This window comes from Gorilla gorilla, chromosome 12 (assembly GCF_029281585.2).
Source record: "Gorilla gorilla gorilla isolate KB3781 chromosome 12, NHGRI_mGorGor1-v2.1_pri, whole genome shotgun sequence".
NCBI lineage: Eukaryota > Metazoa > Chordata > Mammalia > Primates > Hominidae > Gorilla > Gorilla gorilla.
Genome location: NC_073236.2, coordinates 65338855 through 65360979, shown reverse-complemented (window position 1 = coordinate 65360979; position 22125 = coordinate 65338855). Strand labels below are relative to the sequence as shown.

Below are 22125 nucleotides of genomic sequence, written 5' to 3'. Positions count from 1 at the left end.
GCGCCGCCCGCGGCACGTTCCGGCCGTTCACCCCGCCCAAGGGCCGTGCGTACGTGCGTCGTCTCTATGGTGGCGGCGGATTTGGAGGGACCCTACGAACCAGGAGTCAGGCGAGCCGATCTGGGGCTGCAGGTGTTACCTCTGATCTAGGCCGGGGGCTTCAGGGATCCGAGCCGAGGGAGAAAGCCTTGGGGGCTTCATCACACTTATTTGGCTCGCGGGCTTGGGGCCATCGGGTGGTCCTGTGTCATCCCCATTCCTCCTCTGCGATTCCCCCGTCGCCCCAAAACAGCCCTGGGACTCCCCTGTCTTGCTCCTCGAGACCCTCCCCCATCACCGTCCTCTGGGCACCCCATCCTATGACCCAGTCTCAGGCATCTTCCGAAATGCTCGATGATAGCCGCCCTCGGGCATCTCCGCTGCGTCTGTTTGTAGCGCGCCTGGTGATTCGGCTGCACCCCTGCACAGGATGTTCCGCTGGGAGCGCTCCATTCCCCTGCGAGGCTCGGCCGCCGCCCTGTGCAACAACCTCAGTGTGCTGCAGCTGCCGGCTCGCAACCTCACGTATTTTGGCGTGGTTCATGGACCAAGCGCCCAGCTTCTCAGCGCTGCTCCTGAGGGTGTGCCCTTGGCCCAGCGCCAGCTCCACGCTAAGGAGGGTGCTGGAATGAGTCCCCCACTTATCACTCAGGTGAGGCATGGAGTTGGGAGTGATGTTGCTGAACCCAGTCCTACCCCCAGCCTTTTCTCTCCAAACCTTCAGGAGCAGGCATGTCCTAACCTCAGAATCTCCCCAGGCATGTCCTAACCTCAGAATCTCCCCTCTCCTGCCAGGCGCCGTGGCTCACGCCTGTAATCCCAACACTTTGGGAGGCTGAGACGGGCACTTGAGGCCAGGAGTTCGAGACCAGCCTGGCCAACATGGTGAAACCTCTTCTCTACTAAGAATACAAAAAAAAATTAACCGGGTGTGGTGGCGTGCACCTGTAATCCCAGCTACTTGGGTGGCTGAGGCAGGAGAATCGCTTGAACCCAGGAGGCTGAGGTTGCAGTGAGCCGAGATGGCGCCACTGCACTCCAGCCTGGGCCACAGAGCAAGACTCCGTCCCCCCCAAAAAAAAAACAACTCATCTTCCCTGCTTTGATTTTCTCCCTACACTGATGCACCTCCCTCCAGGTCCACTGGTGTGTCCTCCCCTTCCGAGTGCTGCTGGTACTCACCTCACATCGAGGAATACAGGTAAGAAGAGGACTCTCCTGCTTGCCCCACCAGAGCCTTCTCAGCTTCCCTGCCAGGCTTCCAGACTTTCCCACTTGCCTCTAAACACTTCCAGACTTTTCACATGCTTGGCCCACTCACTCTTTTTCTATTTCTTATCTTCAATCTTTCCATCTTTTCCAGTTTCCAAGTGCCACCTCCAGTATCTGCCCCTTTACTAGCTGTATGTCCTTACACTATTAACTTCTCACTCTCACTGTTGTCCTCTGAAAAAATTAGGATAAAAATAGTACCTACATCCCAGATTTGTTCTGAGGATTAAATGGGCTAAGGCTAACATGGATATGTGAAGTACTCAGCAGAGGTCAGTTGGGTTATGCCCCCTGGTTCTTGCCCCGGTCTTCCAGATGTACGAGTCCAATGGCTACACCATGGTCTACTGGCATGCACTGGACTCTGGAGATGCCTCCCCAGGTACCTGCAGGACCAAGTGGGGTGGGGGCAGGGAGTGTTTGCTAGGGCTGCAGGAGGGGATATTTCTGATCATTCTCCCCTTTCATATTCAGTACAGGCTGTGTTTGCCCGGGGAATTGCTGCCAGTGGCCACTTCATCTGTGTGGGTGAGGGAGCCAAGTGCAGGGCATGGAGGGGTGCTGGGGCATGTGGGCTGTGGCCAGGAGGATAATGAGGGCCTGAGGAAATTGTGGAAAGTTAAAGGGAAGGGTGGAAGTGGAGTGGAATCAGAGACTCCAGTAAACCATGGAAGGGTTCAGAGGGTCAGGGTGGAATAAGATGAGGCTAGTGAATGAAGGGGCATGGCCGTTGGAGCAGTGAGAGGGGATTTTGTTACTAAGGTTTCTGGGATGGAGTAAGTGTTGAGTATGGTGGCTGGAGACCCAGGAGGGTCAGGAAGTCATCACTGGAGTACTGGTTCTGGATACAGGAACGTGGTCAGGCCGGGTGCTGGTGTTTGACATCCCAGCAAAGGGTCCCAACATTGTACTGAGCGAGGAGCTGGCTGGGCACCAGATGCCAATCACAGACATTGCCACCGAGCCTGCCCAGGGACAGGTGAGTGGACTTCCCCTACCCACCTGGGAGCCTTCCCCACCCTGGGAGGCAGGGGACCTGGCTTTGAGTCTCGGCTCTGCCACTAAACAGGTGGATGGCTTTGGGCAAATCTGCATTTTCCTAGTCTTCAGCAACCAGGTTCAGTGATAAAGCCAGAGATACTTTACATTTATGTAGTATTTTATAGTTAACTAAGACTTTATAATACTGATGTGAAATGAGGAGTTGGAACAAATGGTTTCTAAGATACTTTCCAGCTCTGAAATGTGCAGCTTCCTTCTCTAGGGCAAGTCCCACCTATTCAGGCCCAGCTCCAGTGCCATCCATCCTCTCCAGGAAGTCTTCCCCATATTCTAGCTCCCACTGATGTCTCTTAGCTGAAACCTGAATTGGCACTGCCCTCAAAAGACAACTCTTGTCTCCCCAAGTAATTTGCAAACCTCTTGAGAACAGGGTATATATTTTCTTATTCATATTCTCCATTGTACCTGGCATAGGGCTAGGCCCATAGGCTGTGTTGGCTGCCTGGTGTTGGGGGTGCAGGGGCCCAGGGTCTAGTCATGACTGTGACTGGTTCACTACAAGACCTCCAGAAGGTCATGACACTGTGGCCTCAGTTTTATCATCCATCCAGTGAGGCAATTATGCGCCCCCTCCTAATGTTATTGGGGGATGGGACTCCATGAAGAAATTCAAGGAAAGCAGTTCATGCTTCCCAAGGGAACCCTGGTGGTAGGGGTGGTTTCTGATGGGTCTAGCTAGTGAGGGCTCCACACCTTGCCCTTTCCCTGGAGAGGCAAAGATGCACACACTGCCTCCCTTCCCCTCCTGCCCTGTATACAGGATCATAGCAGGGGAGAAAGGGAAGGGTTGATCTTGCCTTTCCCTTCAGGATTGTGTGGCTGACATGGTGACGGCAGATGACTCAGGCTTGCTGTGTGTCTGGCGGTCAGGGCCAGAATTCACATTATTGACCCGCATTCCAGGATTTGGGTAGGTGAGGCAGAAAGGGTAGAGGGCTTCCTGAGATAGCTTCAGGCTGGGGAGTAGGATTTGATCTGGGCAAAACAAAGTTGGGTGTCACCCTTGCAGAGTTCCGTGCCCCTCTGTGCAGCTGTGGCAGGGGATCATAGCAGCAGGCTATGGGAACGGACAAGTGCATCTGTATGAGGCCACTACAGGAAATCTACATGTCCAGATCAATGCCCATGCCCGGGCCGTCTGCGCCCTGGACCTGGCTTCTGAGGTGGGCAAGGTCAGTCTCCTCCTCTGTCCCTACATACCCTTTTTCCTGGCAGTGGAATGTTGAGAGAATACCACAGGCTTATCTTTGCAACCTAGTGTAGCCCCCTCCCCTGGGGCACCTGGACTGGGGATTCCAGCTTATACCTGTCCCGTCAGGGCATTCTGACTCCCCCTCTTCCTCCTCCACAGCTACTCTCTGCAGGTGAGGACACCTTTGTGCATATCTGGAAGCTGAGCAGAAGCCCAGAGAGTGGCTACATTGAGGTATGTGTCATGGGGTGGGTGGAATGGGGGGGCCCAAGCATGGGGCAGCAGGCCCTGACGAGCCCTCTGCTCCCCCAGGTGGAACACTGTCATGGTGAGTGTGTCTCCGACACCCAGCTGTGTGGTGCTCGATTTTGTGATTCCTCAGGCAACTCCTTTGCTGTGACTGGCTATGACCTTGCGGAGATCCGGAGATTCAGCAGTGTGTGAGAAGAGCAGCGTTCCTTTGTCCCTGTGGTATTCATAAAGTACCCACTCCACCCAGCCTTTGTCTGATTACTCAGTATCACAGTCATATTTCACAGCTGGTGAACTATGCTCCAGGGATGATGTGAGGCAGGTCTAGACCAGGCAGAGAGAGGCACCCTGTCCTCAGGAGCCAGGTGAAGGCTGCTGTTAAATAACTTTAATGGTTGATGTGGGAGTCACAAGGGAGGTATGTTTGCTCCAAGGGTTCTTCAGTGCCATCCTCAAAGCTGGTTAGTGCAGGGAGGTAGGGCAGAGTTGGTTCCAGTTTTCTTCCAGGAAGGGTTTAGGGAGGTCCCAGCGAGCCCCAGGAATGAGTCCCTCAGTACCATGGCAACCACAATTTAAGAGGGGCTTCTGCCCACCCCTGCAGCCTACCCCAGGTCCAGCAGAGGAATAGGAGGCCAGACTGGCCAACTTGCTATAGACAGCGCCGTATCCAGAGCCCAACTGCGCATGGGTCATTTTCTCTTCTGGGCAGATCCTATGCCAGCACCTTTCTCTCTCACACTGGTGACTGGAGCCAAGTGCGAGGTTGGCCTTTGCTGCAGAGGCCTCTGGTCCGTGGGGATCGCTGAGGTGGGAGGGGGGCAACCGAGCGAGCCCTAGGGGAGTGGTCTGGGGGGACAGCATCCAGGGAAAAGGTTCGGGGTCTCCCCCAGGGCAGGGGGTGGGTCCAGGCTGGGGCTGGGGCCACTGAGGCAGGCGAGCAGGGATTAGGCAGGGCAGGCTGGTCTGTAAACATTGCCAGCCAGGGTGGGGGTGTCTCCAGCCTTGCGCCCTCCCGCTGGGTCAGGATGTCTGTCACCGCTGCGATGTCATCCAGCGGCTCAATAGCTGTGGCACCAGGAAGGGGTTGGGGGAGGGTTGGGCTAGTCAGAGCTCAGGCCCCAAGCCTACCCAGGCCTATCACCTGTCACTGTAATAGGAAAGCAAAGCCCGGATCTCAGCGGAGATTGCGTTATCCTGCAGGAGCAGCCCCTCACCTGGGCCCCCTGGGGCTACAGGCTCTGATAAGACTGTGGGACATGGGGCACAAGGTAGATGGGGATGGGAAGGGGAGGAGTGGGGAGCAGAGGTGGGTGAAGAAACCAAGAAAGAGGAGAAAATGAAAGCAGTGCCAGGCAAGTGAGGGGTCAGAAGAAGAGACAGGAATCCACATGCAGAAAGGGAAACAGAAAAGAAGAAATTAGGAAAGAAATCAATGAAATGATCCTGGCTCATTGGGGTTTTGTTTTGAACTTTGGTGGAGGTGGTTCTAAGAAGAGTTGGAGAGGAGAAAAGAACACACAGGATTGGGTGAGACTTGGGTCCCCAGAGATCTGGTGTAGCCCAGAGTGTGCTTTCTCTCTGTTTCCATTATCTGGTTTCTCTTGAAGTCCCCAACCCTACTTCCCATTAGCTTCCTGGAGTTCACATTCCTCTCACTTACCCATCTCATGGTACAAGGACCCCTGCTTTGCCAGTGCTTGGGGTGGCTTCCGGGGAGCAGGAGTTTCAATTTTCATGATTTCATCACAGCACTGCTTCCACTGGCCTGGAAGAAGAGCGCTGATTAAAAGAGAGGGCCAGGCTGCCCTTTCTCCTGCTACATTCCCTTCCACACAATCTTGAAACAGAGGCTTTTAGTAAAAATGACAAACTCCAGTTCTTCCCAAAGGTTCAACCCAGCCCCCTTCTCTCTTACTCATGTCAAAGAAAAGCTGCCACAGAGCCTCCATCCAGCTCTGCAGGGCTTCCCGACTTTCTGTCTGAAGGGTGTGTGTCACCTCATCATCCCCATACTGGTTACTGATGCTTAGGGTGAAGGGCCGTCCTAGAGCCTGGTCCAGCTCCCCTGCCCGGACTCGAGTCTCCTGCAGGAGAAAGAAGAGGTCTACCTTGGTCACAGAAGTTGGCAGTGACAATCAGGCAGCCTTGATCACGCCTGCCTTAGAAGGATGAGCTTGTGGGGCTTTTGCTGAGCCCTCTCATTTGCCTCCTACTGATCAGAGTAGGAAGGAATGGCAAAAAAGGGCTGGGGATGAGACAGCCAGTCCTGAGTCAGGGGAGGAGGAGCAGCTTGAGACAGGGAAAAAGGGATTGAGCAAGGCAGGGAAGACACAGAGGTAGGCAAGGATGCTCCAGCCAGAGGTCCCTCAGAACTGACAAAAAGTAGGCAGGAAAGCCCATAAAAGGGATAGGGAGCAAAGAAGGGCAATTGGACCTGGAGAGAAATGGGAAGTGGTAAAGTAGATATAAATTGGAATCTGAGGGAGAAGAGGGAGAGAGGATGAAAAGCCCTGAACTTGCAGGCGAGAGAACCCTCTCTGAGATTTGGCAGGGACTGAGGATGGCAAGTGAATGGGACGATCCTCTCACAGTGATGCTGTAGTTGGGGAAAATACGGGCCCCTGAAGCTGGATGTGGCACTGTCAGGAGCAGGAGGCCTGCTTCTATCTCTCTGAGGTATGTGCCCACCCTCCTGGGGCCTGAAGGAGAGGCTCCTGGGCCTGTGCCCTTGGTGGCCTTACTACCAAGGGACCCATCACCTTGTTGACAGCAATAGTAAGCAGCGGCTCTTCCCCAGTGTCTGCATCCTCAGGTTGCCGGTAACAGAAGAGGTTTGTGCCTTTCAGAACTCCATGCACTTGTGCCCAGTTCTGCATCTCCCCAGCTTGCTGCACAAATGACTCAACATTTTCTGGGGAAGTCACGGCTCCCAGTATCCCTCTTCTCAGCCCCCCATGAGAACCTGTTCGTTTTGTCCACCCTGCTGTCCATTCCTCCCCTCGTCTGGCCATACCCCATTTCTTCCACCCAAATCTTGATTTTTCATTAGCTCTTCTATTCCTGGTTATCCAGCTCTCCTCTGCCTTCTCCCTGCTCCCTTCCACTCCTCAGGGCCCCCTCACCTGCACCCTGAGGGTACCACTTGCAGTGGGCTGAGTCATGCAGAGAGGCTGAGCTGCCAGACGGCAACACACGCTACCATAAAGGGGCAGCCAGGCAGGGTTCTCCTCTGGGGGAGGAGGAAGTGCAGGGTGAGGTAGGGGAATGAGAAGGGGACCATCCCACAGCCCCTCTTCTCACCATCACATGTGTGTGTCCCCCATGCACACACATACTTACCATGACTGGCAAGGGTGAGGTCATGTGTGCGGAATCCATCTTGCACTGCTGCCAGGGTGAGTGTGGTGTGAGCCAAGAGGTGGTAACGAGGACCACTAAGGGAGATAGGAGAGAGCATCAGCCAAGGGAGGTGCATGTTGGCCAGCAGGAACTCTAAGGGCTGAGCAGATCTGCCCCATTGTTCAGACTGCCCCACAGAAAACTCGCTTGCCTCCCCAGAGGGTTAGGAATGAACATTTACCGAGCTCCAGCTAAGTGTCAGGACCAATGCGTTATATGTTTTATCCCACTGTATTCCTATGACAGCCCTGTGAGGTTGGTGGCATTCTTCAACTAGATGAGGCAGCTTGAGGCTTAGAGAGGTTAAGAAACTTGCCCATAATTTATAGCTGGAAAGTGGGGGAGTTTGAATTTGAACCCATATCTATGTCCAAAATCAGTATTCTGTTCACTACCCAAAGGTTCTCAAACTGCTTCTCAGAGTCTCAGTGGTCCCATGAGGTGTCTCCAGGTGCATTTAGGTACCACCACAGGTCCCAGGGTACTCTGCTCCAACCAAGAAGCTCTGCTCTATCCACATAAAATGTATTTGCTAGGCTGAGTGCTGTGGCTCACGCCTGTAATCCTACCACTTTGGGAGGCCGAGGCGGGAGGATCACTTGAGCCCAGGAGTTCGAGACTAGCCTGGGCAACAGAGTGAGACCCTGTCTCTAAAAATAAAGTGTATTTGCTGCTGCTAAAAAGTTAAGACCCCAGGGCCTAAGTCTCCCTGCCTTCCCACTGGTCTTCTGGACTGGCTTCAGCCCAGCTCTGGGGCGTGGGCTGGAATGCCTCCCAGCTACGTGGCCACTGCTCATTCATGTCTGTCTGCACATCCTGGCAGCAATGCAAAATGGGTTCTGCACACTCAACACAGTTCAAAGGTCACCTGTGGGCAGAATACAGGCAGCTGAGGGTGGTGTCGGTGTGCAAGGCCTTACCCAACAGCTGGGGTGGGGAGCAAGATGGGACTGCTCCCTGAACCCCCAGCACTGTCCAGCGATGCCCGGACACGCCTCCCCGAGGAGCGGCCCAGGGAGCTGCTGAGTTTGGTGGCAAGCCTCTTGGGGCCGCCAGTCAGGGCCCCCTCTTCTTCCACACAGGCCCCATACAGCTCTAACCGCAGTTCAAAGTCTGGCCCCGCCTCAGCGCTGGTGGGAGGAAGAAAGGAGGGTGGTCACAGGAAAGTCCAGGGAGGCAGAGGGTAGGGGATGTGGGTGAGGCAAGTGCAGGACAGCTCCACAGAGAAGGCCAGGTGCCCCTCCTCTCCACCCTCCCCCTATCCCAGCTTCCTCCCCTGGAACTCGCTCATCCAGAACTGGAGCAGAGTGGAGGAAGGAGGTAGCCACAGTTTGAGGTACTCACAAGAGCACATTGCTCTGAAAGGAGATGTCTGTGAGGGTCCTGTCCACTAGGATCATCTCTGTGTCCTGGATGTGTTCCCCCAGCTGCAGCAGCAGGAACACAGCCCAGCGGTGCAAGTCTGGGGACAAAGAGGGCAAAACTCAAAAAACACGTCCCACAAGAGCCTCCTACTTCAGGGTCATTCCCCTGAATTTGTCCCAGGCTGTGTGGAACTCACCACCTTTGTTCTTGAAATATTCTGTGTCCTTCCACATGAGTGGAATCCGGAGGTCTAAGGGGCAGAGGGGTAGGAATAGATGTTGAGATGGGGCAGGAGGCCGTGTGCTTGGGCAAGGGGTACCAGCAGCTGGGGTAGCTGTGCTTCTTACCAGAGATGCAGACCCGGCCGCGGCAGGGGGAGCGCTCAGCGGGCGGGCCACTGTCAGAAGGCCTGTGGATAAATCACAATGTCCTGGCCTGGCCTCTAGCCACTATTCCCCCTTGCTCTGGTCCCAACGACTCTAGGATCCCCCTGATCCCAGCGCCTCAGCCACCAGGTTCCCAGCCAGGCTGACAGGCAGGGCTGAGGGACTATAAGGGAAAGTTGTCCATTGAACCCAGCAGTTTGCCAGGCTTGGGGACACCAGGGACACTCAAGCCACATTAACTCACACATAAGGCACAAGCTCAGGGCTCCTCTCTCCAAGCAACCTCCCTGACCACCTCTCCAGATCCCTGCCAAGGACAGGTGCGGCCTTGAGGGGACAGGTGCCCACAGAAAGACTTCATTTCCAGGGCTCTCCATTAAACCCCTGGCTTAGAGGGGTCTCCAGTCTTTATTTTTTTTTTTTTAACAATAGGAAAGCTGCTTATTTCCCACCATCCCATCACTTCTTTGATATAGGAGGGTACTGGGTCAGAAAATAATTTGGCCAACATTTGTTCAAAGGAAAATCACCAATAGGGAAGAGTTACGTTCCAATCACTACAGACCCTTTTCCTTCCCTACCACTCCCCAACTTTGATTTCTCCTTTTTCCTCCTGGCCTGATATGCTGTACCCTACTAGTGCCCCAAGTTCTGCAGCTCCCCCACACCCCACTGCAGGGCCCGACACCTCCCTGCCCATCATCAGGACTCACCACGTGTCCCTTTCCTGAAGCTACTGCCAGTTCATCTGTACTTATTCATAATGCCACTAAAGTAATTACTGACTTAGTAGAGCCTTAAGCTAAATGATGTGGCACTCATGGCAATGTGTTTAGCTGCCAGGCACTTGGGGTGTACCTCAAATCACCTGTGTGGGCTGTGTGAGGACTTTGGCAGGACAGAGTCTGTCCATGCTGCCTCTCAGGAGAGGCTGTCCCCGCACCAGCTTGCCCTTCCTCTAGCTTCATGGGATAGCCATACAGTGGGTTTTCTGCCTTCTTCTGGTAGCTTCATGGGTGAGCTCCTGGCAACCTCCCCTTGTGTCAGCCTTCATGGCTGGAATGGGCACCACACCTGTGAGGGGCTGGGACTATTTCCCCTAGCAGCCTCAGTGGAGTAAGTAGGCCACTTCCTAAAAACCAATTCTCCAAATGACCACTTTATCCAAATTGGCATATTAGAATAATTTGCCAAATATTTTCCCCAATATTTTGGTTTTATCATGGCATCACTTAAGTCATTATAGACTTGTCAGATCAACAGTCTAATGTCAGTGTTGCTTACATTTTACATCCAGAAGCTGAGCCCTTTTAGAATGCACAATCTAATTTGTTTGAATGGGTAGGCTTTCCTTAAGTGGTTTCTTATTTCCTTTCCCACTCCCTGCCTCTGAAGGTGAACCCCAGATATAACAAACTATTGTCAGTACGTGGTAAATTGATGATTTTGTGAACCAGCGTTGAGGAAATTAATTTTCCAAAAGCCAGATAGCCAGTCTTACTGGATCACAGACAGGGCTTAGCAAATTAGTGCTTTTGCATTACTTGCTACCCTTCAGATCAGCTACCTTTCACCAGACACACTGACTTTTCTAAGTCCTGCCCTGGCTACTCACAAATGCGCCTCTGGGCAACACACAGTGGTGGTAAAACACCAAGGTCTCTCCCAGGTCCCTGATAAGACTTCATGGGGAAGTCATCTTTAAGGTGGTCCACATGCCACACATGCACACGCTGCACCACCACCACCCAGAAGGCCTCCTGCCTCCATCGAGGCCTCGCCTCCCCCTTGCTCACCGCCGGCTTGTCTTCCCCAGCACCTGCGCCTCCTTGCGCCGCTGCAGCTCGCCCATGTAGCTGAGGATGCGGCTGTTGCACACTAGCAGGCTCTTGGTGGCCTCCAGAGCCTGCTCTCGCTGGGAGCAGGCTGCCAGCAGCTTACAGGCCCCTTCCCTCATCCGGATCTCATGGTCTAGCTTCCTCTGCAACTCCGTGTCCTAGCCAGGGTTGGGGGAAGGGTGAGAAGGAAATGTCAGTCAGAGGACAGGCTAAAGCACTCCCCAGTCCCCAAGTGGGCTGTGGCCAGTAAAACTGACAAGAAACTAATGTTTTAGGCAGTTCAAGAGCAGGCATTGGGTCTCAATCTCAGCTGCCCACGAATAACCAGAGAAGCTTTGTAGCCAGGTGCAGCGGTATGTGAGGGAGGCTGAGGTGGGAGGATCCCTTGAGCCTAGGAGATCAAGGCCAGCCTGGGCAACATAGTGAGACCCCACCTCTAAAAAAATATATAACAGCCGGGCACGGTGGCTCACGCCTGTAATCCCAGCACTTTGGGAGGCAGAGGCAGGTGGATCACAAGGTCAGGAGATCGAGACCATCCTGGCTAACACGGTGAAACCCCGTCTCTATTAAAAATACAAAAAATTAGCAGGGCGTGGTGGCGGGCACCTGTAGTCCCAGCTACTTGGGAGGCTGAGGCAGGAGAATGGCGTGAACCCGGGAGGCGGAGCTTGCAGTGAGCCGAGACTGCACCACTGCGCCCCAGCCTGGATGACAGAGCAAGACTCCGGCTCAAAAAAAAAACAAACATATATATATATAAAACAAATAAGAAAAATAGAGATGCCCTCATGCATTTGATGGTTGGAAGTATAAATTCCTTCAGCCTCTTTTGAGTGCAATTTGGAAAAAAATCTATGAAAACTACAAATTCATATATCCTTTAAGTCAGCTATCCAATACCTAGCAGTTTATCTTACACATATAATTTCACATATATCTAGGTAAAGCCATACATACAAAAATATTCAGTGTGGCATTTTTTTTTTTTTTTTGAGACGGAGTCTCGCTCTGTCGCCCAAGCTGGAGTGCAGTGGTACGATCTCAGTTCACTGCAAGCTCCGCCTCCTGGGGTTCATGCCATTCTCCTGCCTCAGCCTCCCAAGTAGCTGGTACTACAGGCGCCTGCCACCACATCCGGCTAATTTTTTTTTTGTATTTTTAGTAGAGACGGGGTTTCACAGTGTTAATCGGGATGGTCTCGATCTCCTGACCTTGTGATCCGCCCGCCTCGGCCTCCCAAAGTGCTGGGATTACAGGCGTGAGCCACCGCGCCTGGCCTCATTGCGGCATTGTTTTAAACACCAAAATTAAAACCCCTTCAGTAGGACATTGGTTAAATAAGTAACAGTACATCTGTACCCTGTAGTATTGCAGACATTAAAGAAAGAGATATGCGTATGTATGCAGATATGAAACAATCTCCAAAATAAATGATGTGAGAAAAGAATGGTAGTATTGCACATACTACCATTTGTGCATGATATATATATATATGTATGCATGCATATCTATACATAGATATAGATATGCATGTTTATGCATAAAATATTAGTGATTGTAGGCCTGGGAGCCAGGAATGGAAAACATTTATGATACTTTTTTTTTTCTGAGACCGAGTCTCACTCTCACCCAAGCTGGAGTACAGTGGCGTGATCTCAGCTCACTGCAACTTCCACCTTCCAGGTTCAAGTGATTCTTGTGCCTCAGCCTCCTGAGTAGCTGAGATTACAGGCATGTGCCACCACGCCCGAGTAAGTTTTGTATTCTTTTTTTTTTTTTTTGAGACCGAGTCTTACTCTGTTGCCCAGGCTGGAGTGAAGTGGCATGATCTCAGCTCACTGCAACCTCCGCCTCCCAGGTTCAAGCAATTCTTCTGCCTAGCCTCCGGAGTAGCTGGGATTACAGGTGTGAGCCACCACACCCAGCTAATTTTTGTATTTTTAGTAGAGACGGGGTTGCACCATGTTGGCCAGGCTGGTCTCAAACTCCCGACCTCAGGTGATCCACCCGCCTTGGCCTCCCAAAGTGCTGGGATTGCAGGTGTGAGACACCATGCCTGGCTTAACTTTTGTATTCTTAGTAGAGAAAGAGTTTCGCCATGTTGGCCAGACTAGTCTCGAACTCCTGGCCTCAAGTGATCCTCCCACCTTGGCCTCCCAAAGTGTGGGATTACAGGCTTGAGCCACTGCGCCCAGCCTAATGATACTTTATATATACCCTTTGTACTACTGGAAATTGTATTTCCTTTAAAAAATATTAGATCTTTGGAGTTTAAAAAAAAATGATCAGGCCCTACCTAAGATTTGCAGAATAAGAATCTCTAGGAGTGGGGCATATGTACTTTTGGAAAACTCCCCAAGTGATTCTGAGGTACACCCAGGTTGAGAACCACCAACTCATGGGAATGGACAGAATGAAAGGCAAATGAGAGTTATCCCTCAGACTCAAGTGATGCCAGGGACATCTAGTTGGCAAGGGATCAGTGGACAAGGAGCATACCACCTACAGTGTTCACTGATGCTGCACAGAACCCTATACACCCCAAATTAAGAGAATCACCACCTACCGGCCCTCTGAGCTTGGGAGATGAGGTCAGAGGCAAGGAATGGGGATGGGAAGGTAGGTGGTCCAGGAATGAGGGACTGTGGATAAGGGCCAGCTGAGAGGCCCTAGGAGAGACACCAGGATTCTCAGGAACATTCATTTAGAAAGGAGCCCTGGAGGTCCTGCTTCTTAAAAAGCAATGGGCAATTTGCTCAACCTCCCTAAGCCTCAGTTTCCCTATCTGTAAATCAGGAATGGAAATAGTCCTAGGGCTGTGAGAATTCTGTGAGGCAGGAACTTAAAGCACTTAGCACAGTGCCCAGCATGTGGTATACATTAATGGCAGGGATGCTTATTTTAATGATGCTATACTTTGGTGGTAGCAGCATTTACTCAGTCAACACTGGAGCATCCCTGTACTGTCCAAGGTTGTACATTTAAAATCCAGCTGGGAGGTGAGAGATGATGACTTTAATGGCTGCTCCATAAGTGCCATGTCATGGCACAACCTGCTCACAAGAAACAGCCTCTGTTTGCTTCTGGCTGAGGTGATCAAGGAAAGCTTCAGAGAGAAGTTGGAAGACTAACTCTATCACAGGGTACAGATTGGTTCAGGAGACAAGTCGAGCCATCCATTTGAAACAGGGGAACTAATGTGACCACTCCAAACCTGTCTTTTTCCTCACACCAGCTCTCCTCCATACACTGTGCCCTTGCATCTGTCCCTAGTGGCTCCAGCCTTCAAGTCTCTCAGACCCGAACACCCTAAATTCCCTCTTCTAAAAGCCTTGTCCTGCCTGCCTACAGATGCTTCCTTGGCTATTTTCTGGGCCACTGTGCTAGGCCGGACTTTTATCACCTTCCCCCATCACCATCCACCCATTTTCCTTCTGTAATAAGCCAACCCTTTCCCAAAGCCCCTCACCAGGAAGCCCTTTCAGACTACATAGGTCCTCCCAGTCTAGTTTTGTCTGCACCAGGGTTCTGCGCTGCCCGACAACCCCCACCCCAGTCTGCACCCAGCTTCAGCCACAAACATCCCAAATGGGTGAGCCTGGCAGAAGGGGGACACGGAGGTGTCCTCAACCCCCATCTTGGCTAGTCTCATCCCAGTCCCAGCACTCACGGATCCTTCCCCAGCCCGCTCCATTGCGAGAGGCGAGCAGAGGCGCGCGAGGTCCAGAGAGCTGCACTGGCCTGGGGAGCCGGCTGGGCCCGAGGGCCGCGGGAAATCGGAGGAGCCAGGGCGCCAGCACAGCTGCACCGCCTCCAGCTGCAGCGCTCAGGACGCCGGTGACATCAGCTCCCAATTGCCGCGAGAGCAACTGAGGGGTACCAGGGCGCTGGAGGTCCCTCCGGGCACCTGGCTGGGCTTGGCTCAAGGCGGTGCCTCTACCGAGACTCCATCGCGGCGGGACCGGACCTCCGGGAGTGCGCCCGCGCCGCCCTGGAAAAGGCTCCTGGCCTTCACGACGTGCTCCAGCTCCGGGAGGCCCCTCCCGCTTAGCGTTTGCCCTCCAAGGTGACCCCTTGCCTGAGAGTATGGAGGGCGGATAGTGTATAAATTGGGAGAGCTGGGGCCCTAGGGAGGTCACTGGGCCCAGCATGGATGAGCGGGACCACGAGCCCAGACACCTCCTCTATTTCCCTACTGCTTTCCAGCCCCAAATTCACTCTCCCAAGGCCCAAGGCCGGGAGCGCCCTAGGAAACTGGCTCCCACCCTTTCAGGCAGAGGAACTGGGAATCCTGGCTCAGGATCTGGACCCTTGTGCTTCTAGCGTTTCCCTAACCCAGTGATAGTTCCTTGTTGCCCCCTCCCCACCCAAACACACCCTCTCCCCAAGCGGGCAGCATTTCCCCTGGGAAAGAGCCCAGAGGTGGGTGTCAGCTGGACCCGGGTCAGATCCCAAGGGGCTAGAGGATGAGTCATGGGCCCCACACACATTAGGCCCCCTGTTGATATCCCTTCCACCCCTCCCACTCTCTTATGTCTCTGACTTCCTGCTCTGCTTCTCACTACCCTCTTTTCCCTTCAGAATCTCCACCAGGGCTAAGTACAAATCCTGGCTTAGGGACTTGACAAGCCCACAGAATTTGACCCCTGGAACCTGAGTTTGTAAAATGGGGAGTATTCCACCTCCTTCGTAGCATTGTTTGAGAATTATATGGGAAAGTCTCATCTCTACCTGGGCCTAGCACATATTTTAAAATAAGCCCCCTTTACTTGCAGCTTGAGTCACTTCCTCCAGAAAGTCTTCTTGGATTTACTCTTCCATGACTATCTCTTTTGCCATTCCCTGAAACATCAATGGGTCTCTCTTTTGAGGACCTGCTGAACTTGGTTGAGAAAGAACACAGCACCCTCAGCCAGTCTCCTAAAGGAGAGTGACCAAAGTGAAACTAAGCCTCTCCTCTGCCCCAGAACTTGGACAGGCCTTCCACAGAGAAAATTTACATTTTTTGGAGGAGGGTAGGATGCAGAATTTAAACATTTACATACCTAGACCAGCTCTGTCCAATAAAACCTTCTGTGGTGATGGAAATGTTCAGTAGCCATCTAGCACTTGAAATATGGCTACAGCAACTAAGGAATTAATGTTTTATTTTATTTTAATGAACTAAAAGTAAGATTTAAATAGCCATATGTAACTGATGTGGACAGTGCAGAGGACTATGAATGGCAAATAGGTTTTATCTCATGCACTGATGGAGGATAATTAGATAGAGTCCCAACGAGTTCACTGGACACCTTTCTACAAATTAGAAAAAGCTGACCCTCTCCAGGCAAACAAATTAGATAAACGTGCTCCCTCCTGATGCAGCTGAAACCAGACCAGGACTCTCACCTCTGGCTGGCACCTGTGTGAAGGACACAACCTGCACAGTTTATGCCAAGATGGTCCTGAGAAAGATTCTGAGGCCAGGTCTGGGCTCGTTGATAAAGAATGCCAAAATTGACCAGTAACGTCTACTATGATCCAGGGAGTGGGGGCAGGGCTTGAGCGGGGGCAGCACATACAATATCCTGCCATTCCTGATCTAGACTCTTTGCAGTCCTGCCTCTGACCTCTCAGCAGCAGCCCCTGCCTGGTCCAGGCAGTCACTTCCACAACTTCCTCCATCTTCCCCATCTCCGTAAACGGCCACACCACCCAGTTGCTTAGCCACATACCTGGGAATCATCCTGGAGTTCTCTTTCTTTGCCTTACCCCTCCCATCCAATCCATCAGCAAATCCTGTCAGACCTACCACCACCATCTGAAATCTACTCCCTTTCTCCACCATGAGCATTTTAATTCACACCACCAGGTTCACTCCCACCTGAAGTGGGAGTGAAACAGCCTCCCATCTGGTGGACATTTGCGAACTCTCTTGCCAACCCTCCACCCCCAACCCTACCCTCAACTTCCCACCAGCCTATTCTCCATAGCAGCCATCATTTAAAAACATGGCATGAGTCATTCCCTTGCTTAAAACCCTTCCATGGCCCAACATCACACTTAAGGTGAAATCCAGGTGCCTTATCATGGCCTTCAAGGCCCTGCATGATCTGGCCCCTGCCCATCAGCTCCACCCCAACTACTATATTCCAGCCACACTGGCTCTCTCTTTCCCACAAATATATTACCCTCATCCTCATATCAGGGCCTTTGCCCTTCCTCCAGTCTTCACATATCTCCAAATCCTCCTGGGCTTAGCTCAAAGATCTCCCAACAGAGGCTTCCCCTGACCTCCACATCTAACATTGCCTCCCTCATCTGATTTTCATTACATCCCCATTTTCATCATAATTTCTTTATGTGATATTATTTATGTGTTTGTATGTATATTTCTGTTCTCCCACTACAATGGAACTTTCTTGTCTTGTTCACTGAGGTATCCTATGGTCGAAAAGAGCTTGGCAGATAGTACATGTTTTTACATGTGTTTAATAATACATAGCGCAAGGTGCAGTGGCTCACGCCTGTAATCTCGGCATTTTGGGAGGTCGAGGTAGGGAGATCACTTGAGCCAGGACCAGCCTGGGCAATATAGTGAGACCTCGTCTCTGTAAAGAATTGAAAAAAACAAATACATGAATAAACAGCACCTTGCTGTCTCAAGGGCCAGCAGAATCCTTACTCATAGCCCAGAGTCCTTCTCTTCTCTAGCAAGGCTACATCCTTTCTGTAAACCTCTCTCACATTGAACTCCTCTCTTCTTCCCATACCTAAAAGGAACCCTTGTCCCCAGAACAGACATTTACACTCACCCACAGAGCTTCCTGAAATAGGTATAAAAACCCTGCTGCAAACATAAGACTATGATGGGCAGAACTGAGCCTGGGTCCACACACTGCACCCAACACAAGGCATAGGGAACCACCTGTCCCTCTCCCCACTTTAAGCAGGCCTGGCTCTCCCCACCATGCTGTAGCAGGAATGGGCAGGGCAGAGATTGGGGCTGGGATGCAAGTGAAGGAGGTGTGAACTCCAAGGGTCGGGGGATTACCTCCAGGCTGAGTGCCATCTGCCGAATGTAGAGCATATTCAGGTCCTCCAGGATGTGCAATCTGTCCTGCATCTCTGTGCCCCCCGGTGCCCTTTCCCTTGTCAACCCCTCCAGAGGGGGGACAGATAGGTACCACACTGTCCCACAGTTCCTCCTCCCACTGTTCCCTCAGTCTTTAAAGAGGTGGCCAGCTCTTGGGCAGAGGGCAGAGGCTGCCCTTATCCCTCTGCACTCCTGTTAAAACCCCTCTGGCTGCTGTGACAAATTTTCCTCGCCCACTGCTGCTCCGGGGCCCTGCCGGGAGCCAGGCAGGGAAGAAAAGGAAAGCGAAGTGAGGATGAGTGGGGTCCCAGGAGGAAAGGCCAGCTGCAGAGGGGGCTCTAGGCACAGAGTGTCCAGTCTCGCTTTGGTGGCAGCTGTTCTCCCAGCTGTGGAAGAAAAAGGCCCTTTCATTCCGACTCTGGCCGCTCCCCAGCCCCCGCCCACATCCCTGGCCTGGTGGACAGAGAATCTGTGTGCGGAGAGGGCAGTGAGGGGCAGGCACAACTGGAAGGGGGCAGGGAAACGACGCCTCATGCAGGTTCTAGAGTCATGGGGTTTGCAGGAGGTTGGAGCTTCCCGAGAGGGGTTCCAGCTTAGTTTGAGAAAGTTGGGAAAAAGAGCCACACAGGTGAGGACCTCAGGGGAGAGTGAGCCCAGGGAATGGGACAAAGGGGTGAGTTGGTAAAGCAGCCCAGCCCTAGGGCCACCCCTTCCAACTCAGGGCCCCCATCCAGCCCGCTCCACCCTGGGCTCACAATTACCTCGCTTTTCCAGAGAAGGGAGGAGAGGGAGAGAGGAAGGCAGGGGTGTGCCTGTCTGCTGCTGTCCCCGCTCCCTTCTGCAGGCCCCTTCCCTTCCAGACAGGAAACCAGCCCCGATTCCGAGCCAGCTGCAGCCTAGCGCCCCCGCCTCCACGCCAGGCCCACGGAGTCACACTCCACTCGGCGGCCGCCAGGCCCTGCGGCTCCGCCCCAGCTCCTCCGAGCTGTCCCCGAAGGCCGGGCTAATCCCAGGGGCGGCCCCAGCTCACAGGCTCCTCCCCCTGGTCCCGGGCCTCGCCCCTTACTCCCCCACGCTGGCCCCACGCGGGTTCCTCGGGCCCAGTCGCTTGGGGGCAAGGGGACGCGACAAAGGCCCCCTCTCCCCAGGTCCACTAGCTTCTGAGTCAGAGAAGGCCCGGGACGCCGGGACAAGGGTGTGAAAGAGCCTCTTTGTTCTGGGCAGGCTGGAGGGAAAGGGCAGAAGCCAGGCCTGGAATCCCAGCCGGGAGGTAGAGGGGGCGGAAGGAAGGCCCACCTCACTTAACCCTTTCCAGACCCGGAAGGGAAGGCTTGGAACTGGGCTCTCCTTGGGCGAGTGTGAGTCTGACCTTGGGGACAGAAGAGTCTTCGGGGTAGCTATTCGCCCTCAGTCCCCGCTCAACCACACACCTTCAGCCCCGCCCTAGCCTCTAGGGCGTTACAGGTGGGGATCCAACAGGTTAACGCGTGGACGGCGGACGGGGGAAACGCTCAGCCTAGGGGCTGGACTCCTCTTAGGCCCCAGAAAAGGAGGCGGAAATTTTGCGTGTGGGAAGTAACCCCAAGGAGTTAAAAGCCCTGCAGGGGCATAGAGGAGCCTTTGAATTGGGCTTCGGGGAAGCGAGCGGCCCCGGCCTAAAGTCGGGGCTGATGACAGAGGCTGGCCCAGATGGCTGCGACAGGTTGTGGGATGGGGCTGGCGGCTGGGGAACAAGCGGGAGCCCAGGCCAAGAGTCCGGGCGCTTGGGGCCCGCCTAGCTGCCCACCGCCCTTGGCCCGGGGATGCCCAAGACATTTTGGGGTTCAGGCACATTTTAGGAGTCGAGCTGGGGCCCTACAAATTGAGACCAACCCGGGCTTTTTCCAGGCTCAGGCAGATAATCCTAACCAGGCCGGGGAATGGGCAGCATGGATCCGATGAAAATGCAGACTGTCCACACCTTACTTTTTAAGTCAACAACTCCGTCGGGTTTGTACCCAGACCGTGCGTCTCCGCCCCTCGGCGTGCACGCGGGCGAGGGAAGGAGGCCGAGGTGGCTGGGGCTGCCCCCGGGAGCCGCGGAAGGGGAAGGCAGGGACGCGAGTCTCTCACCTCGGGCAGGTCGCTGAAGAGGCTGAGTCGGAAGCGGCCGCGTTTGAACTCCATCTCCAGGGCGGAGCCCCTGGCCACGGTGACCCGGCTCCGGTGGTTTCGGGAGAACATGCTGGCGGCCCTGCGACTTTGCCTGCTCAGTGCGCTCCCCGCGCCGCCCGGCTTAGCCTCCTCTCCTCGGCTTCTGTCTCTCGACGCTCGCCCGCCAGTCCGGCCGGGAATCTCCCGCTGCGGGGCTCCAAACCCCGCCCCCGGAGACGACACCTGGGCCGGGCAGGGCGCGGCAACCTCCTCTTCCACCCCCGCCAAAGGCCCAGCCCGTCCGGCCAGTCCCTGGGCGCCAAGCCGACCTGGCCCGACGGCCCCGGAGCCCCCAGGGGCGCACTGCACCTCGCGAGCACTGTGGGAGCGCGTTCTCCCTGCCCGCGCGGGTCGCGAGCGCTTACCTGGACTTGGGACGGACCGAGAAGCCCTGCCCCGCCAGCCGCCCCAACCTGGCAAGCCTGGCTTCCCGGGCGCTGAAAACCCCGTGGCTCAGGGATCGCCGCGTAGCACGCTCCGGCTCTACTCGGGCCCTGGGACCTTGCCCAGTTTCAATCCCGGCAGCCTCCGAAGAGACCATTTCAACATCCCACAGTCCCAAATGTTCCTTCTTCGTCCCCCTCCCCACCTAGGCTCCTCTGCGAGGCTATCCGCCTAAGCCTAGTGGCCACAACTGATGGGGCGGTGCTTAAACACGTCGTGAAACCCCAGCTCTGTCACTAACTAACCGTGCAATCATTAACTTGGTCCAGTCACTGGCCTTTCTGAGCTTCAGTTTTCTCATTTGTTCAGTGGGAATACTGTAATTATCTCCACTCCTCAAGTTGCTATGAGGATTACCTATAAGAATGAGGGTAAAATGCCCAGCATAGTGCCTGGCACAAGGCAAGTGCCCCATATTTGCAGTCATAAAGAGCAGCCGCGAGCGGTGGCTCACGCCTGTAATCGCAGCACTTTGGGAGGCTTAGGTGGGTGGATCACCTGAGGTCGGGAGTTCGAGACCAGCCTGACCAACATGGAGAAACCCCATCTCTACTAAAAATACAAAATTTAGACGGCCATGGTGGCGCATGCCTGTAATCCCAACTACTTGAGAGGCTGAGGCAGGAGAATCGCTTAAACCCGGGAAGCAGAGGTTGTGGTGAGCTGAGACCCCACCATTGCACTCCAGCCTGGGAAACAAGAGCGAAACTACGTCTAAAAAAAAGTGGCTGGGTGCAGCAGCTCAAGCCTGTAATCCTAGCACTTTGGGAGGCCAAGGGGGACTGATCGCTCTTGAGCTCAGGAGTTGGGAGACCAGCCTGGGCAACATGAAACCCTGTCTCAACAAAACACACACACACACACACACACACACAAATTAGCCTGGCATGGTGGTGCACACCTGTAGTCCCAGCTACTTGGGAGGCTAAGGTGGGAGGATTGCTTGAGCCCAAAAGTTCAAGTCCAGCCTGGGCAACATAGTGGGACCCCATCTCTTAAAAAGCATTACAAATATGTATAATTTTTTATTTTATTTATTTATTTATTTATTTATTTATTTTTATTTTTATTTTTTTAAGACAGAGTCTCACTCTGTCACCCAGGCTGGAGTGCAATGGCATGATCTCGGCTCACTGCAACCTCTGCCTCCTGGGTTCAATCGATTCTCCTGCCTCAGCCTCCCGAGTAGCTGGGATTACAGGCGTCTGCCACCACATCTGGCTAATTTTTGTATTTTTAGTAGAGATGGGGTTACACTATGTTGGTAAGGCTGGTCTCGAACTCTTGACCTCAGGTGATACACCTGCCTTGTTCTCCCAAAGTGCTGGGATTTCAGGCGTGGCCCACGCCTGGCCAATATTATCTATCTATAGATAGATATAGATATAGATATAGATATAGATATAGATATAGATATAGATATAATCAGCTGCTTTGCTGGATGGCTGGACTTACCCGGCTGGACTTACCACTCCCTGCTTCCATAAAAACAGGGTTCCCGCTAGGCGCGGTGGCTCACGCCTGTAATCCCAGCACTTTGGGAGGCCAAGGGGGGCGGATCACGAGGTCAGGAGATCGAAACCATCCTGGCTAACACGGTGA

General features: G+C 53.6%; 2 protein-coding genes across 17 annotated transcripts; one reads left to right on the top strand and one right to left on the bottom strand.

Moving 5' to 3' along the window:
* The first annotated feature begins 20 nt into the window (after positions 1–20).
* Positions 21–4063, top strand: WDR54 (WD repeat domain 54). 9 transcript variants are annotated; one of them, XM_019020903.4, is made up of 10 exons: positions 21–132; positions 469–691; positions 1178–1240; positions 1627–1693; positions 1786–1839; positions 2163–2290; positions 3183–3283; positions 3383–3536; positions 3725–3799; positions 3878–4063. In XM_019020903.4, the coding sequence occupies exons 2-10, from the start codon at positions 470–472 to the stop codon at positions 4007–4009; spliced, it is 996 nt and encodes a 331-aa protein (XP_018876448.3). In that variant the 5' UTR covers positions 21–132; position 469; the 3' UTR covers positions 4010–4063. The 9 variants fall into 9 exon arrangements, with proteins under 9 accessions (XP_018876448.3, XP_055234097.2, XP_018876449.3 ...); XM_055378122.2 differs by having other exon boundaries at positions 22–132; positions 3948–4063; XM_019020904.4 differs by having other exon boundaries at positions 22–132; positions 3383–3545; positions 3948–4063.
* Positions 4064–4190: 127 nt separating this feature from the next.
* Positions 4191–20696, bottom strand: RTKN (rhotekin). 8 transcript variants are annotated; one of them, XM_063695774.1, is made up of 13 exons: positions 18648–19961; positions 17845–18272; positions 10764–10963; positions 8929–8990; positions 8778–8831; positions 8561–8678; positions 8137–8346; positions 7157–7251; positions 6940–7046; positions 6577–6705; positions 5733–5901; positions 5478–5582; positions 4191–4882 (listed from the first exon to the last, which is right to left on the bottom strand). In XM_063695774.1, the coding sequence occupies exons 2-13, from the start codon at positions 17914–17916 to the stop codon at positions 4551–4553; spliced, it is 1653 nt and encodes a 550-aa protein (XP_063551844.1). In that variant the 5' UTR covers positions 17917–18272; positions 18648–19961; the 3' UTR covers positions 4191–4550. The 8 variants fall into 8 exon arrangements, with proteins under 8 accessions (XP_063551844.1, XP_018876446.3, XP_055234090.1 ...); XM_019020901.4 differs by lacking the exons at positions 17845–18272; positions 18648–19961 and adding an exon at positions 19999–20696 and having other exon boundaries at positions 4191–4964; XM_055378115.2 differs by lacking the exons at positions 17845–18272; positions 18648–19961 and adding an exon at positions 19999–20695 and having other exon boundaries at positions 8781–8831.
* Positions 20697–22125: the final 1429 nt, after the last annotated feature.

What these genes read in the sequence shown, in the direction of transcription:
- WDR54 (XM_004029461.5), top strand. Translation starts at nt 470, where the DNA reads ATGTTCCGCTGGGAGCGCTCCATTCCCCTGCGAGGCTCGGCCGCCGCC. An exon ending in CTCTGGAGATGCCTCCCCAG is followed by an intron (nt 1,694 to 1,785) that starts GTACCTGCAGGA and finishes TTTCATATTCAG; the next exon opens with TACAGGCTGTGTTTGCCCGG. An exon ending in CAGAGAGTGGCTACATTGAG is followed by an intron (nt 3,800 to 3,877) that starts GTATGTGTCATG and finishes CTGCTCCCCCAG; the next exon opens with GTGGAACACTGTCATGGTGA.
- RTKN (XM_004029460.5), bottom strand. Translation starts at nt 20,109, where the DNA reads ATGTTCTCCCGAAACCACCGGAGCCGGGTCACCGTGGCCAGGGGCTCC. An exon ending in CCTCACCCTTGCCAGTCATG is followed by an intron (nt 7,047 to 7,156) that starts GTAAGTATGTGT and finishes CTCCTCCCCCAG; the next exon opens with AGGAGAACCCTGCCTGGCTG. An exon ending in TTACTATTGCTGTCAACAAG is followed by an intron (nt 5,902 to 6,576) that starts GTGATGGGTCCC and finishes TTTCTCCTGCAG; the next exon opens with GAGACTCGAGTCCGGGCAGG.